Source organism: Drosophila takahashii, chromosome 3L, assembly GCF_030179915.1.
Source record: "Drosophila takahashii strain IR98-3 E-12201 chromosome 3L, DtakHiC1v2, whole genome shotgun sequence".
NCBI lineage: Eukaryota > Metazoa > Arthropoda > Insecta > Diptera > Drosophilidae > Drosophila > Drosophila takahashii.
Genome location: NC_091680.1, coordinates 3,601,962 through 3,617,596, shown reverse-complemented (window position 1 = coordinate 3,617,596; position 15,635 = coordinate 3,601,962). Strand labels below are relative to the sequence as shown.

Sequence of the window (15,635 nt, the reverse complement as noted above, 5' to 3'; positions counted from 1 at the left end):
GACATATAGTTAATGGTACTATAGTTTTCCCATCACTGCCAGTAATACTTGATAATTTGAGTTGAGTTCAAAAGCGTTTTGAAGATTGCACAAGGAAAGACTCTAACCTGTGATTTCCAACCTGTTCAGGTGCCAGTCGCGTTGGATTGCCGAGCGGACCGAATAGCCGCAAGAGTTCCGTTCTGGATTTGTCGCAACAGCAGCAGCAACAGTTGCAGCAACTCCAGCAGTTGCAGTTGCAGCAGCAGCAGCAGCTGTACTTGCAGCAGCAATTGCCCATGGGAGTGGGCCAGGCGGACACCAGTCCGCCATCCGAGGACGAGGATAAGCGCTACAGGCCGCGCTGGAAGGGATCGGGTAGCCAGTTGCCGCCCCAGAGTCCCAAGCAGGTGCTCTCGCGGCTCAAACAGGCCGCCTCCGTGTCGAATGTGGCCCAGGATTCGAGTCGACAGGGTCAACTGATGGCCACCAGCCAGCAGCAAATGCCGCAGCAGCGCAAGAGCAGCGTTTTCCAGTTGAGCGAATCCCAGGCTCCGTTGGCCCCACCCACAACCACCACCACTCTGCAGCGGAAGGGCAGCATGTATGTGGCCAAGGTCACCGAAACACCGCCCATGGGCGGCACGCCCACTCGCAAGGGCAGCGTCTATCAGAGGAGCGGCGTGGGTTTGGGATTGGGTGTGGATAATCCCGGCATGGATAGTCCGCAGCGAAAGCAGAGTGTGGTCAAGACCCTCAGCGGCAGCTATGTCAACACCTCGCCCATCACCGGTGGGGAGTCCAGTTACGGCCTGAAACTCGGACCCTCGCAGATCCATCCGAAGGGCTACCGCCTGACCACCGCGCGGTACGGGGAACTCAAGATGGGATTCGTCAAGATCAAGGGCAATGTGGAGGTGGAGGTGAGTTGACGAGAGTACTTACAAGGAATATATTAACTTATCCCTAAAAACATTTAAAAAACATTTTTTTTAATGTATAAAATTTTTTAAATTTTTTAAATTTATAAAATGTTGTATGTTTTTTTGTTTTTGTTCTTTTTTTTATATTAACTAAATTTATTTTATAGTCTAAAAGAAAATTTTATTTTATTTAATGTAAATTTAACCTAATTTCAATTGATTAGCGAACTTCTTAAATATATTTTAGATGTGTTAAGTTCATATAAAAGCAATTTTAGCAACATTAATAGGGGTTTCATTCTATATAAATATTTTAAAAATTTTACTTTAAAATCAGATTTTTATTTTAAAGTTATTGGCTCAAGGACTAGATCATAAATATATATATAAATATTGTAAATTATATATACATTATATTACAATAAATATTATAATAAATATCGCAATAAATATTACAATAAATATTGTTAGGAAAAATGGGATAAATAAGTATGTTAAAAGGTTTTAAAAAATGGTTTAAAATAATGCATTTTTAAATAAGTCTTCAGCTTTTTAAATTCCATTATTTCTTCAATAGTTTTCAGTTCCCTTAAGATATATTTTCTTTTTATGAACGTTGATATACCCTTTTTATAACCCAGCTTACAAGGGTTTGCAATAGGAATTCGACTGTTATGAGCTAGGGAGTTGAGTTCCAGCTTATGAGTCCCTGGGAGCTGACCATTAAACACACATATTTTATTGCCCCGTTTTTACTGTACCTCGTTTTCAGCTAATCTGCGCCCGTAATATCGTCAACGAGGACTGCGAAACTCCGCCGGATACCTATGTGAAGTGCTACATCAAGGATGGGGACCGCCTGCGCCACAAGAAGAAGACGCGCGTTGTGCGCCACGCGGCGGAGCCCATCTACCGGCAGACCATTAAGTACCAGGTGAGCAAATGGCCCATTGTTGTAGCGCCTGGTGACGATGATAATGATGATGACGCGGGGATGATGATGGTGGATGGATGGCGATGCCACCGAACTGATGCCTGACCATGGCCACGTCAGGATGTTATTACCTGCTGCCTGCATTGTAATGCGATTAATGGCTGCTGGCCGGACCGCATCGACAAGGCCAATTTCCGCGACCAGCAGGTGGTCGACAGATGGCCCACCTTAATCCTCTGTATACCGCGGAGATCTCAAGTCCCTTGCTAAAAACCCAAATTCCATTTGAATTATAAAATTTTTCCATGGGTTTACTGAGTAATGGGTTTTTAATGGAATTTCCTTAGAGTCAACTAAAAATACTTATACTGCAGGATTTGAAAGGTTCGCAGAACTAAGGGCCGTTCTTCCCTCCACCTATTAAATTTAACAGTTTTAAACTCTGATTGTCCAAACGATTTCAAGGATTTAATCCTACTTTAAATTTAACAAACGGAAGATAAAACGGCCCTAAATATATAAATATTGTTAGTTGAAAGTTTTTTTATATATTCTAAAAAATAGAGGAAAATTTGATCAAAAGGATTTGCTGATGTAAATTAATCACATTTTTTTCTATGAACAATAATAACAGGTATAAGAATAAATTATTTTAAAGTTCTATGCTTATTTTTTCCTATTTTAAGATTTACAAATTGTTTAATGGACTTTGTGGAATTCAAGTTAAGACTATAGTTCATAGCAATAATTCTGCCTTGGAAGATTTTATATTTTATTAAAATTCTTTTTATTTTTTTTAAAGGTATAACATATATAAATAAATAATATATAACTATAATCCAGAAAAAATATGTACCTATTTATTTGATGTAATATTTTGTTTTATTTTATGTATTTATTTTACAATAATTTAAAGATCCCTGGGTACACAGAGGGTTAAGGTGTCACAGGTGGATGCGCCCCGTTGGGCACGCGCCATAATTTTACTGGCCGCCGTCGCCATGTAATTACCCAAACGAATAACGCATAACGATAACGAATTTCCATGCAAATGCAGAGCTCGGACGTCTTTGGACGGAACATCGTCATCATGGTGTGGCAGCGGTGCGTGGGCTTCGAGCACAACCAGGGACTGGGCGGCACGGAGGTGAATCTGGACAAGGTGAGCATCGGGCAGCCCATCAACGGTTGGTATCCGCTCTTCCCGATGCACAGCTACGGAGGCTCCGATTCTGACAACTCTCCCTGACCGAACAACCCGATGGTAGTAGTAGTCCCAGTTCACAGGCAGTGCGGAGATCGAAGTCCCCTGGAATCCTCGGAAGTACTGCAAGCTCAATTTGTTAGCGCCTAAGATATGGACACCATATATTATATATATACCATATACCACATATTGTTAACCCGAGATAATATTTCCCTGTATGTATTAGTTATTAGTTAACTGAGCTTAGCGCGGGCTGGCAGGTTATGTTACACTAAACACTATATATTCGTGGTGAGAGAGCTTTGTAAGTAGGGTATGTTTGTACACAGGTAATGCAGCACTACAAATGGGGGGAGTACGAGGAGTACCCTTATATCACAGACAGCACAATAATTGAGGAATCGGAGTACCAGAAGCATATAGTATATATATTTTGCTTGTTGTGTTTTATGAAAGTTTAATGTTGTTCGCAATTTGAATGGATGGATGGAAGGTGGGTTTGAAGAATGGAAACGAAACGGGCACCAAAACAATAATGTTGAAATTTCGAGGCAACGAAGTGAATGAATAATCCACAGAGAGAGGGATTTAAAGCTTGGTAGCGAAACAAAAGGGCCTACTTATAACCGAAATAAGTGTTAGTTAAATGTTGCGCAGTCTAGAAAAATCACTATCCGTTCAGCTGATAACCCCGCCAAGGTTTCAACTGCTCCACACGAAATCTATAAAACTGAGCCTCTAAGAATCCGAAAATCTGAATATCTAAAAATCCCCAAATCTCAAAAATGAAATCTAGTTTAAATCGACAATCTTTATGGGTGTGTGCGTGTGAGAATTGAGTGCGATTAAAGCGTGATTAAGACGAATTTACTGTAGTCATTTTATGGTAGGGCATTTGATTGCAACACAGAGCAGAGTTTAAGGACAACCCCCTCTAATCCTGTTTTTCCTCTTTCCATTTTCCCACGCTCTTTGAAAAAACTATCAAAGAAGATTTTTCAGCAGAAAGCCACACACACAGAACAGGACAATCTCGTGAAAAATTTACATTTTCGGAACTTGTGTATAAATCGAATATCTAATATCTAATCAGCGGTTCAGCCTAACGACTTGGAGTTTCAAACTAAAGTTACAAACACATCTAGATTTATTTATACAACGCTTACACCTGAGTACTTAAGCTGCAACGAGAGGACATTGTGGAACTTTTACTGTCCTAAACACTTTTAAAGCCAGTCACGATGGCTAAAAAAGTCCTTAGGTCCTTAAACCTAACGACTTTCTTTAATATCCGCATATCTGTTTCAAGGGCAGCTGCGGGCTTTTCTTATTGTTAGATGTTGCTTTAAAAGAAAAAGAAAACCCAAAAGAATACTTAGAGTACCAGATAATCCATTGTTGTATCTTGTAAGTACTTGGTTAGTTGTCAAGGTAGTCAGGGTAAAAAGAAATATATATATATTCCCGTTCTTTTTCGGTTGGCTAATTACTCTTCACAATCTGGCTGTTGTTTTATATACCTAGTTAAAGGGTAAACGAAAACTAAAATGGTTGTGCTATCTCAAAATTAAAGAAAACTACTCACTAATGTTCTACTCGTTGATGGAGCTATTTTTCCGGCAAAGTCAGCTGCTATCAACTACTCTTAGGTATTTTTCGGTCTTTTCTACTACTAGATAACTCTAATACTACGACTACTTATTGTACTTGGCCGAGAGAGAGTTTTGGTATCGAGTGTTTTGGAAAATACTCTGTAAAAATAACACCATATCTGGAATCTGGGGAGGATTGCGCTTCAAAAGTGCCGATTGGGGCTGTAGCAAGGCTTATAAGAATACAAATCTACTATTTGTTAAAGAAAATAACTTAGCCATTACCTGCGTACACTATGTAAAACAATATACACACAGATGTGAACTATATGAACGTACATATTATATATATATATATTATTATATTTAAAAAATAACTGTAGAAAAACCAAAAAGAGACCCACATTATATGTATATCAAATTGAGTTTCAATAAACAGCAAATATTTATTTGAAGTTGTGTTCTTTATTGCTCATATTTTCTATTTAAATGTACAGAATGAAAATATTGCATTTAATTTAAAGGGCAGCCTAAATTATTAAACTCTTAACTGTTAACCAACTGGCAAAGGAATTGTATTAAACGTAATCTAATTGACTTGTATTAATTTCTAAATTTCCCAATGGTGCTGGGTGCGGAATTGCCTGCCGGAGCCGCTGCCACAACAACTCCTCCGTTGTTCAGCAAGGCCGTGAGTGTGGCATGCGAGGAGCTGAGCGTGGAACTGGCCCCCAGTTTGGTCTTCAGCGGCGTCGTTGTGCTGCCCACCACCTGACCCTGCAGGCAGGGAGTGGGCGATGCAGCCGGGAGGTCCTTGAGCACAGCCTCCTCAGACGGCGGCGTGGCTACCTGTTGTTGCTGCTGCTGCTGTTGTTGAGCTGAGGCTCCCTGGAGCAGGGCATTCCTCAGATGACTGTTGTTGGCATTTCCCGACTGCTGCTGGCTGGGCATAATATACGAATTGGTTATGAGTCCGCGACTCTTGATATTCAGATCCACAAAGAACAGCCGCATCTTGTGTATCATGGCATCGGTGACGCTGAACGTGAGCATCATGCTGAGATCAATGTTGCTTTTGTGGCGATACAGATCGTGCGTTTGCTGCAGCCGGCAAACTTCGTCGTAGATGAGAAACAAGAACCGCGAGCTGCGATTCTCGGCGGGAATAATGCCGCGCGTGGCCAGCCACTCCCTGTCCTCGCCATCCGGCAGGTAGCGTATCAATTCGGGATGCTTGCTGGCCAACCGCTCCTTGCCGTCGGTGCCAAAGCCAAAGGCCAGGTTGGCCTGCACATCCAGCACGAACTTGGTGGTGGTCGAGATCTGTGCGGTGTTCCAGAATATCTGACGGCGCACTGGAGTGGGCAGAGTGCCACCCACCAGCGGAGTAACCGTGGAGCGATGTGGCTGTTGGTTTGGCGCCTGTGTTTGCTGCAGGGGCTGTACTGTTTGCAACTCCTGCTGTTGCAGCTGTTGAGGCTGAACTGCAGGTTGTGGGTTCTGATTCTCGGTGGTCGCCGTGCAGGGCATCGGTTTGGTGGCCACAAACACTTTGTTAACTGGGCTAATCTCCTGCTTGGCTGTGCGTTTGAGTGCCTGGCGCTGCTGCTGGCGCACAAAGTTCGTGTACTGAGCCTTGGCATTCTCCAGCAGAGCACACGATGACATCTTCTGCAGCGTTTCCTCATTCACCGAGTGCTGGCCCAGGTTCTCCTTGATGTTGCCAAAGGCGGGCTTAAAGTAGTTCTGGTTTAGGTTAGGAAATACAAAATTAGAGGGAGAGTTTTGGTTTAATAGTAGCCTTAAACACCTACTTGCATGTATCGTTTAATTATCTCGTTGACCTCCGCATCGAAGGCTTGCTGTACGCTGATTCTCAAGAGTTCCAAAGCTCGCATGGCGGACTCTGCACTGCCGCCACTCTCGGTGTTGTGCGAGCCACCCAGTCTTTGGCGAATGCGCTGCAACATGTTCTCCGCCATTTCCGGTGTGGTTACATATTTCTGTGGCAAAAAATAGATATTAGATTCCCCCTTGAATATGAATTTAGGCTCCTAGTTACCTGCGAGGCCTCCGCATCCGAGGATGTGGACTCGCCCAGCAGTGACAGGGTGATTGTGTTGCCTTCCGCTGACGCCTCCTTCTCCGCCTGCTTTCTCACGCCCTCCAACGGAGGACTGGCCACCCGTGTGTCCATCGAATGTGTGGTCTGATTGGAGCAGTCGGAGTCGTCGGAGGAGGAGTTGGCTGCCTGCAGCTGGATGCCCGGAGAGGAACGCTGCTGCACTTCGTTCGCTGCTGATGTGTTGTTGTTGCCGCTGCTGCTTAGGGAGCCCCCCACATCGGTGGGGATTTTCCAACTGCGTTGAATGACCATTTTTGGTTAGATATTAGTTTTTAACAATTTATAAAAATTTATTTGCTGCAATCTGGGCTGCTTTTCCTGGGCGCGAGCTGAGGCTGTTTGTCCAGGGCCGCGTTTTCACAGCGCCTGCGCGGGAAAGCCACCCCCACACCGCCTAACAGCCATCAGCTGCTGCTGGCGACTCCGCGCAGTCCATGTCGAATTCACCCAGCTCCAGGCGCCTCTGATGATCGAGGACGCCCTTTAGGCTGGCATACTCATCGCTGTCCTCCGCCTCCTCCGCCTCCATGGTGTTGTCAGGCTGCTCCCTAGCTTTTACAACCCTTTTCTGCTCCTTCAGTTGCTTCCTGTGCTCCTCCAGTTTGCGGTCAAACTCATCCATGTACTGCAGAGCCTGGCCGGGCTGGTAATCCTCGGGAGTGGCATAGCTCCCACTCACGGGCAATCCCAGAATGTCCTGCATCATAAAGGGAAACAGCCAGCAAACCAAGGGAGTCACTTGGCACACATAGCTCGCTTCCTTGTGGTAAAACAGAAAGCCATCCAATGCGGGCTTATTCTCGGGGAAAATCGGGTACTTGTGCAGGAGCTGCTCCAGGGCGGAGGTGTCCTCGAAGTCGTAGTGATCGAGGAGCACGAAGGGCTTCTCGTTGTGCTCGCCCATCTTGGCGAAGTCGTTCTCCTCGAAGCGGGCGCGCAGCCAATAGAAACGGAAGGATGCCTCGCACTGCTGCAGGTCCTGCTGGCCAAACGAGATGGCGTCCAGGACATAGAAGGTGTCCGCATCCGCCACATAAACGCAGTCCAGGATTGTCTGACACTTTTGGTGCTGCCAGTCGCCGGGCAGCGAGGATCGCAGATCCATGAACATCCAGCCGCCTTTGGCGTACGCTTTTGTGATGCCCCTGCTGGCCACCACGAGGCATCGCTTGCCCACGGGACATGGCACAAGCAGCCACTCGCCCAGATCCTCGGGCTTGTGGCGCAGCCACTCGGAAAGCTGCGGTCTGTAGGGGATTCCCTTTTGGTGGCCAGCACGTTTCCAGTGCTTCTTCTTCTTTGGCGGCTTCTGCTCGCCGGCTTTTTGCAGCGGGCGGGAGTCATCCTGCTCCTGCTGGCGGCGCAGCTTCTGCTGCTTCAGCAGGTCCCTCTGGCGCTGCTTCTGCTGCTCGCCCATGTCCAGACCCTTCTTGTACAGGTCCTGAAAGCTCGAGTTCATTTTTATGCGAATTTCTTGAAAAACCAAAACAAAAACAAGACTGTCATCGATTTTTGACGGGCCGATTATTCGTCGAAACCTATCGGGCAGTGTGAACGCGCCGATGAATAGCAAACGTCGATCAGCTGCTTTCCGATAGGTTTATATCGAATTGCTCAAACACATTTACTTTACCGGTCTTTTTATGGAATAATAGCAATTAATTAACTTGGTAAACTAAATGAAAACATGAATAAGGCCTCGCGAATTTTCTGCCCGGCTCTCATTACGCCCAAAAATGCGGTGGTCAAGCCCACGGAGCAGCTGTCCCGCAGCCAAAAGGTGGGTAATCCATTTCCAAAATGTTACGAAAGAAGTATTATCTAAATATTTGAATATTCCAGCTCCTGACCGAACTGGGACTGGTGAAGTCGGGCAGTAATGGCACATACCAGATAATGCCCATGGCGCAGCGATCGGTGGACAAGTTGATTGACCTGGTGCAGAGGAACATGCAACTGGCCGGTGGCCAGAAGATCACCCTGCCCATCCTGACGCCCACGGGGCTTTGGAAGAGGACAGGACGACTGGAGGGCGACATATCCGAGTTCTACATGGTGCGGGATCGCAGTGGCAAGCAGTTCCTCATGAGTCCAGTGAGTGAGTAGTTTACTATCCAGTTTCCCATTCAAATTTAACCTTATATCTGTTGATTAGACCCACGAGGAGGCGGTGACTGCCATGCTGGCCACGAATTCGCCCATTTCCTATCGCCAGCTGCCCCTGAGGCTATACCAAATCGGTCCCAAGTTCCGGGATGAGCTGAAGACACGTTTCGGGCTGATGCGAGCCAAGGAATTCCTGATGAAGGACATGTACTCCTTTGATGTCTCCGAGGAAACAGCCAGGGAAACGTACGCCATAGTTAGTGTGGCCTACAACAGGTTGTTTCAACAGCTAGAGGTTCCTTTTGTCAAGGGTAGGCCATACTTAACATTTAGTAAAGAAAATCCTGTTAATCTAGAATCCCATTTTCAGTAAATGCCGCCACTGGCATGATGGGTGGCAGTGTTTCCCATGAATACCACTATGTTTCGCCCGTGGGCGAGGATACCCTGCTGCAGTGCAGCTCCTGCGGCTTCGCTGGCAACTCTGAAGTGCTGGACAGCCAGGCAGACAGCTGTCCCAGCTGTAAAAGCAGGGATCTAAAGGATGTACGCGGAGTGGAGGTGGCCCACACCTTCCTGTTGGGCGACAAGTACTCCAAGCCCCTGGGCGCCACCTTCTTGAACACCTGCGGCAAGCCACAAACGCTGCTAATGGGCTGCTTTGGCATCGGCATCACCAGGGTTATTGCTGCAGCTCTGGAGGTCCTCTCCACCGACCAGGAACTCCATTGGCCCATGCTGGTGGCTCCTTACGATGTGTGCGTTATAGGACCCAAGCAAGGCAGCCGGGAGCAACCGGCAGCGGAGGTGATAGAGAACGAACTGCTGCTCAATGTGGGCGAGCTGTGTGGCCACCAGGAGCTGCTGCATGACGACCGCAAGGAACTGACCATAGGCAAACGTTTGCTGGAAGCCAAGCGATTGGGTCATCCTCTTATCATTGTGGTGGGAGCAAAGGCAGTCCAGCAGGATGCCCCCAAACTGGAAGTGCACCTCAGTAGAGGCGAAAAACTTGAGCTGGATCTTAGTGAAGCCCTGAAACTAGTAGCAGAACATAGCCACTACAAGAAAAGCCTTCTAAAAGGAAGCTTTCAACCCGACAAAGATGAAAGTAAAAGTCAATCAGTTGGCCATCAGCTTTAGCTTTATGCAATAAAGTTAACAATAACACACAACTCTTCCAACAACAACCGCGCCTCCAGACTGATTAAAGCCTAATCAGCTCCGAGCCGCTCCTCCCAAAATATCTAGTGATCGGCGTAGTCTGGCTCGGGAATCTGTGGATAGATCTGCACTTGCAGCTGCGGCTTGCGTGGCGGCGGCGGTGGCTTGGTCACCATGCTGGTGTACGACCAAGGCATCTGGTTGCGCAGCTCCTCGCTGACCCGCGGATTAACCGGAGCCGGATACATCTCGCTGTAGCGATTGTTCAGGGGCGAAGTGACCGCCAGTTGTTGGACAGCCGGCGAAGGAGCCCGCGGTGTTGATGGCTCCGAGGGCGGATAGTTGAGGCGATCGGGATGAGCCTCGGTGGTGCGATAGGTGTTGATGTCCGGCTGCGGCGAGACTACATCCCGCGGCTGCTGCTGCTGTGGAACAATCGGTGGCAGCACCATCACCGGCGACTGCAGAGTGGTGCGATCTCCGGGTGCAAACTGCTGCTGCTGCTGCTCCGAGGGAACGAAAATGGGCAGCGGCTTGGGAAGGATCTGTTCCGGATACTGAGGGCTCTCTAGCGGAGCCGATGGCTGAATTGTTTCGACCAAAGCTGGCTGGATTGGCGCAACCACAGGCTGAGGTGTCGGCTGGCGAGTGGGAGCCTGACTGCTGGTCAAAGCGGCCTTGGCGGCATTCTGCTGGGCCATTATGCCCGACAGGGATAGACAGAAGCTGGCGCCAATGATGTTCAGTAGCCAGATAATGGCCACGCGACTGGTCAGGCACAAAAGAACAATTGCTGGCGTCGAGAAGTAGACTCCAAAGGGCTCCATCAAGGTCCAAATGTCGCTGGTGGTATCACTGTAGGCCACTCCAATGTAATCAAGTGCTTCTTGCATGGACTAGAAAAGATTGGATTATAATTTACAAAGATTATGATATATGTATAATGAGTGTTCTCTACCGTTGTATGACTCAAGTCGAGTCCATGATACACCGAGGCCACCACATCGAGGATACTGCCGGCCAGAACGGACAGAAACCAGGGCCAGTAGACGACTCCCGAGATCAGTTTGGTGGTGCGATTGCACAAAGTGGCTGGAATGGAACTTCAGTTACTATCCCATATATATTTGACCCTGGAGAAACTCACTTATCACCAACACCGAAGTGGCCACCCAGAGGCCACTGATCACAGCATAGGTTATCATGAAGATGAACTCCCTGTCGGTTATGGCGGAGGACTTTCCCCAATCTATGTTTAAATCCACTTCTACTTTGTCTATCTTCAGCACCGGATCACCACAGTCCTGCTCTGTTACGAAATGGTTTGATGGGAATTTAAAGAATAGGTTATTTATTTATCAGACGTGGTATTTTAATCTTAAAGATCTTATTAGTTTATTATAAGAAAATATATTTCAGATTCAAACATTAGTTTTTCAAACTGTTTAATAAGAATTAAAGGTATGGATTATTTCTTTTTTTTTATTATTTTTTTAGTAGCAGTTTAGATAAATCGGAAAAGTTATATTTAAAACTTTTTCTTTGTAATAAATATTTTTAATGAGGTATTTTAGTCTTAGAGCTCTTAATATCAAACTATTATAAAAAAAGATCTATCAGATTTAACATTCGAAAATATTACTTTTTCATATCAGTTTATTATTAGATAATATTTTAAAGATTTAATTTAGGAAAATCGAAAAAGTTTAAAATATATATTCTTTGATCTGGAACTACCTTTACAAATTGTGATACATATGTATGTACTAAGATCGAAGATCCCAAAGTAACTCACGTGCAAAGTAGATTAGTTCCATGGCATACTTGAAGGGATTTGAGCTGAAGTCAGTAACCCCATCCGGACACTCCCGGAAGGTGATGCCCCAGATGGACAGGCCCAAATAGGCGACTCCCTGGACCTGAAAAATACATTCATCCATCAATCCATCGTTCGACTATTCCGAAAGGAATGTTAAAATAATCTTTATGGTACTCACGAGTATGACAATCGCCATGAAGAGTATGAAGCACTTGGAAAACCCAGTGCCCATGCTCGCCATCTTGATGAGGTTCTTCTATACTATAAAGCCGGGGGTTGTGCAACCTGTGATCGCTGGGCCAACCAATTGCCTACTCGATAAGACAACGCACGCTTTGGGGCTATAAATTCAATTTGAAATTACAATTCGTCAATTGCGAGAGATATCTAATCAGCTTGATTAGTTTTTTCGGGGTATTTAGCATATGAAAATCGGGATAGCTCAATCATTCCTGGGCCATTTTCTACATTCGAAACTTGAGGACTACTGTCTAATCTCTCGATTGGATGAATCACCGAAAAGGAAATTACGTTGTCGTCACTTCACTTAAGTTCACTTCACTTCAATAAAGTATACGCAATGTTGGCCATAAACAATACATACACCAAATCACAAAAATCGTTATCTCACCGATGAAACTCAATTCGCGGGATTTTTTCTATTTTTTGGAGGTGGAAAATGTGAATCCGCCGGCTGCCTCCTTCGAACTGAGCTCTTCCATCGAATGGCCATCGAATAGGGGGTCTCCAAAACGCTCCGTTCGCTCTTTCAAAAGCGATAAGATAAACCTAATGAAATTTTAAGGGTTACACCTGTTATCAAAAGCACCAGCATGGATCGCTCTGACTACCCGCAATTGCACAATAGCAATGTGCAAATATTTTGCTTATTTTGTAATACAAATTGAATGCCCCCGCCTTATCAGCGAGCTTTTTAGCTTTATCATTCGGAAAACATAGATATATCAGAGCGCAAATATAGGCGAACCTGCCCCCAGTTTGGGTAAATAATAAATAAAAGGTACATGCGCCCAGTTAGCAGGAACTAAATTTAAACTCACAGCTGATGATGATGAGTTTATCAGAACGCCAAGTTCTGTCGCACTTATCAATTTTCCCTCGCTCACCTTGCGTATACTTGATATTTGGACGCTCAGCTTTTTGGCTCGTGTTTTCAGGGGGTTATCACCTCTAGAAGTTGTAAGTGATTGAGTGTGGGTAAAGGGGATTTCTTTATCACGCGTGGTGATTCATAATACACCTAAAAGAGCACCTAAAAAATGTACAATCAACAACAACGGTAATTATTTTGATAAACAATGTTTACTTTTTGTACATGCTTCTGAAAAATAATGAAAAATTTAAGGTTACCCATTAAAAATAATTCACACCTCAAAATATTATTGAATCAACTACCATTTTTATGACCTCAGGGGTGTAAACATTTTTTATAAATGCTTCTGGAAATAGGTAAAAAAGTACCAATTAAGAAGTAGTAAAAAAAAATACACATATTGCCATTTTAACAGACTAAACTTTCAGATAAAAACTTTAAAATAAGTATTATATTGCTTAAAAGAAATATTATTTATTAAGGTGCATTTTATTTTAAGAGATCCAAAAAAACACTCCCTTTTCGTATTTCTTTTAAATAGGCAAACAATTAAAAATATATTCACACCTAAAATAATATAAAATTTATAATCTATTCCAAAGACAATTTTAAGCATACAAGGTCGTTGATTTAAAAGGTATTGCTTATATATGTACTTTGTTTAGGAAGTTAACTTTATCAAAGGCAAATAAAACCTCATTCCGCTTTCACCACAATTTTATAATCAGAAAGCAAACAATTGGTTCGCAATTTGTTGACTAATGATGTTGGTCATCGAGGCTGATTAACACATTGATTGGATAGTTTTCAGAAATTTGGCAATATTTAATTAACCCAATTGAAGATCACTTGGTGAAAATATATATACAGTTAGTAATATTTGCATATAAGGTAAGCTATAAGGTTTTTCCCGCCGGAGATTCTGGGAATGAATCGTTCATGCCTGGCTGAACCGCTAGCTTCATTAAGACCTCTGTTTATCCGAGCAATTAGAGCCTCAAATTTGGCAGAGATTCCCGCGTTGTGTGTGAATTTGAAATGCAAATAAAGAAGCTTCGCATCAGATCGAATCACATGACTTTAATTGAACTTGGCGTGTCATAAATATGTGAGATTGGCGGTTGGATGAGGAGGATGAGAGTGTGGGTTACAACTAGAGGGCTCAAGGGGTCGACTGGCTTAAACGCGAGCCGAAAGGATGACGGGATCGGCCTCCACCTCGGCCACCTTCTCCTTGAGCTTCTCCTCGTCCTTCTTCAGCTTCTGGATGGGCTCCTCCGTGGTGGTGGTGGTGGTGGAAGTGCTGGAGGAGGAAGAGGAGCTGCTCACAAGGGTCAAGATGGTGGTGGAGCCCTCCTCCTTCTCCGCTGCCTTAGTGGTGCTCTCCTCCGCCTTAGAGGTAGAGGCTTCCTCGGTGGTACTGGTGGCAGCTCCAGCCAGAGCCACCGCCTCCTCCACACTCTCAATGGGCGCCGTGGACGTAATCGAGGTCTTGGTAATGCTAATCTTGGTCTGCTTGCCATCACTGCTGTCGCTGCTCGAATCCTCCTTGATGGTGGCCGAGATCAGCTTGGTGTGGTGCACCTGGAAGGTGGGTATGAGCGGCAGGGCACCACCATTGTGTGGCTGCACCGAGACATGATCGATGATCAGATGGGCGGGCACACCATCGTCGCTATTCGGCACCTTCCTGGTGGTCTGCAGCAGGATCTTGCGGGACAGGCCGTCATCGGAGGATGGGGATGTCGCAGCATCTGTGGCTGGTGTGCTCTCATCCGATCGCTTGGTCAAAGCATGCTCCTCATCCTCTGCGATAGCCACCTGGGATTCCGGTTTCACCTCCTCCACTTCGCTGCCCGGGGCACTAGCCTGGTGAAGACTCAACGCAGACTGGAAAAGACTATCCTCCAGATCTCCAATCAGGCCATGAAACGAGATCTGCTTCAGCTCGGCATCAGGATTGGCCTGCACCTGTCGCTTCACCACATCCTGTTTCTCCAGCGGCTGGAAACCCGAGAAGAGATCACCCAAATCAAAGGGGGCGGCCAAGGAGCAAACCGCCAGGGATGCCAGCAACTGAAAGAAATAATAGGGGATTTTATAATAATTCAAGAGATCCTAACTGAATTTTTCAATTAAAATTAAAAATATCTCTATGAATCATTAGAAACAGTTGGATTATTTCATAATAATGATTATTAAATAATCGAAATCACATCAGTTTCAGATACACCACTTATATATTTCCAGTATAATATCATCTATAATTCCCTGAAAATATCACTACTCACGGTGGTTAGCAAAGTGCACTTCATGGCCACTGGCTGCTGGTGATTTGTTTGATTCCGGTTGGGATGCGTTGTGCTCGGCTCCAAGCTCAGATCGGAAATAAGTTTACGGCCCAGTGGCCGGCGAGTTTTTAAAGTTTTCCGAATGAACGGCCGACCGAAAGTTGCGGCTAAGCTTTATTATAACGATCAGTTAGCACTTAAAAGCAGATTGGTTTGCCGAACTTGTTTTGGTGCCTGCGCGTGCTACTCCCTCGATGTTTGGGCTCAAACCTATTCTATTTTTTATTCCTTCGTGTTCTGTTTGTTGGCCAACTCCTGAGATTCGACACTGTAAAAAAAAACGTAAAAAAATCAAGGAACATTAAATTTATTAAAGTTTCC

At 45.1% G+C, this 15,635-nt stretch overlaps 6 protein-coding genes across 8 annotated transcripts in view; 2 read left to right on the top strand and 4 right to left on the bottom strand.

The window, feature by feature from the left end:
• Fife (regulating synaptic membrane exocytosis protein fife) overlaps nucleotides 1–3,523 on the top strand; it is a 46,157-nt gene extending 42,634 nt beyond the window's left edge. Inside the window, exons 14-16 of the mRNA XM_070214234.1 lie at nucleotides 130–902; nucleotides 1,675–1,836; nucleotides 2,894–3,523. Of these exons, the coding sequence (XP_070070335.1) occupies nucleotides 130–902; nucleotides 1,675–1,836; nucleotides 2,894–3,085 (1,127 nt within the window). The 3' untranslated portion in view covers nucleotides 3,086–3,523. The remainder of the gene's footprint in view (nucleotides 1–129; nucleotides 903–1,674; nucleotides 1,837–2,893) is intronic.
• A 1,557-nt stretch (nucleotides 3,524–5,080) lies between these two features.
• Nucleotides 5,081–7,012, bottom strand: LOC108067276 (AF4/FMR2 family member lilli). The gene is made up of 3 exons (XM_017156236.3): nucleotides 6,698–7,012; nucleotides 6,450–6,638; nucleotides 5,081–6,381 (listed from the first exon to the last, which is right to left on the bottom strand). The coding sequence occupies exons 1-3, from the start codon at nucleotides 7,010–7,012 to the stop codon at nucleotides 5,239–5,241; spliced, it is 1,647 nt and encodes a 548-aa protein (XP_017011725.2). The 3' UTR covers nucleotides 5,081–5,238.
• A 134-nt stretch (nucleotides 7,013–7,146) lies between these two features.
• Nucleotides 7,147–8,336, bottom strand: Snup (snurportin-1). The gene has a single exon (XM_017156237.3). The coding sequence runs from the start codon at nucleotides 8,217–8,219 to the stop codon at nucleotides 7,155–7,157; it is 1,065 nt and encodes a 354-aa protein (XP_017011726.2). The 5' UTR covers nucleotides 8,220–8,336; the 3' UTR covers nucleotides 7,147–7,154.
• Nucleotides 8,337–8,400: 64 nt separating this feature from the next.
• On the top strand, nucleotides 8,401–10,065 carry ProRS-m (prolyl-tRNA synthetase 2-like protein, mitochondrial). 3 transcript variants are annotated; one of them, XM_017156225.3, is made up of 4 exons: nucleotides 8,401–8,540; nucleotides 8,603–8,854; nucleotides 8,916–9,177; nucleotides 9,237–10,065. In XM_017156225.3, the coding sequence occupies exons 1-4, from the start codon at nucleotides 8,448–8,450 to the stop codon at nucleotides 10,007–10,009; spliced, it is 1,380 nt and encodes a 459-aa protein (XP_017011714.2). In that variant the 5' UTR covers nucleotides 8,401–8,447; the 3' UTR covers nucleotides 10,010–10,065. The 3 variants fall into 3 exon arrangements, with proteins under 3 accessions (XP_017011714.2, XP_070070334.1, XP_070070333.1); XM_070214233.1 differs by lacking the exon at nucleotides 9,237–10,065 and having other exon boundaries at nucleotides 8,603–8,858; nucleotides 8,916–9,053; XM_070214232.1 differs by lacking the exon at nucleotides 8,401–8,540 and having other exon boundaries at nucleotides 8,741–8,858.
• On the bottom strand, nucleotides 9,993–12,126 carry LOC108067268 (uncharacterized). Its single transcript, XM_017156226.2, has 5 exons — nucleotides 12,028–12,126; nucleotides 11,826–11,949; nucleotides 11,178–11,339; nucleotides 10,989–11,122; nucleotides 9,993–10,926 (listed from the first exon to the last, which is right to left on the bottom strand). Exons 1-5 carry the CDS (start codon nucleotides 12,088–12,090, stop codon nucleotides 10,114–10,116), a joined length of 1,296 nt encoding a protein of 431 aa, XP_017011715.2. The 5' UTR covers nucleotides 12,091–12,126; the 3' UTR covers nucleotides 9,993–10,113.
• A 1,897-nt stretch (nucleotides 12,127–14,023) lies between these two features.
• On the bottom strand, nucleotides 14,024–15,385 carry LOC108067203 (uncharacterized). The gene is made up of 2 exons (XM_017156121.3): nucleotides 15,255–15,385; nucleotides 14,024–15,039 (listed from the first exon to the last, which is right to left on the bottom strand). Exons 1-2 carry the CDS (start codon nucleotides 15,276–15,278, stop codon nucleotides 14,143–14,145), a joined length of 921 nt encoding a protein of 306 aa, XP_017011610.2. The 5' UTR covers nucleotides 15,279–15,385; the 3' UTR covers nucleotides 14,024–14,142.
• Between the last annotated feature and the right edge of the window lie 250 nt (nucleotides 15,386–15,635).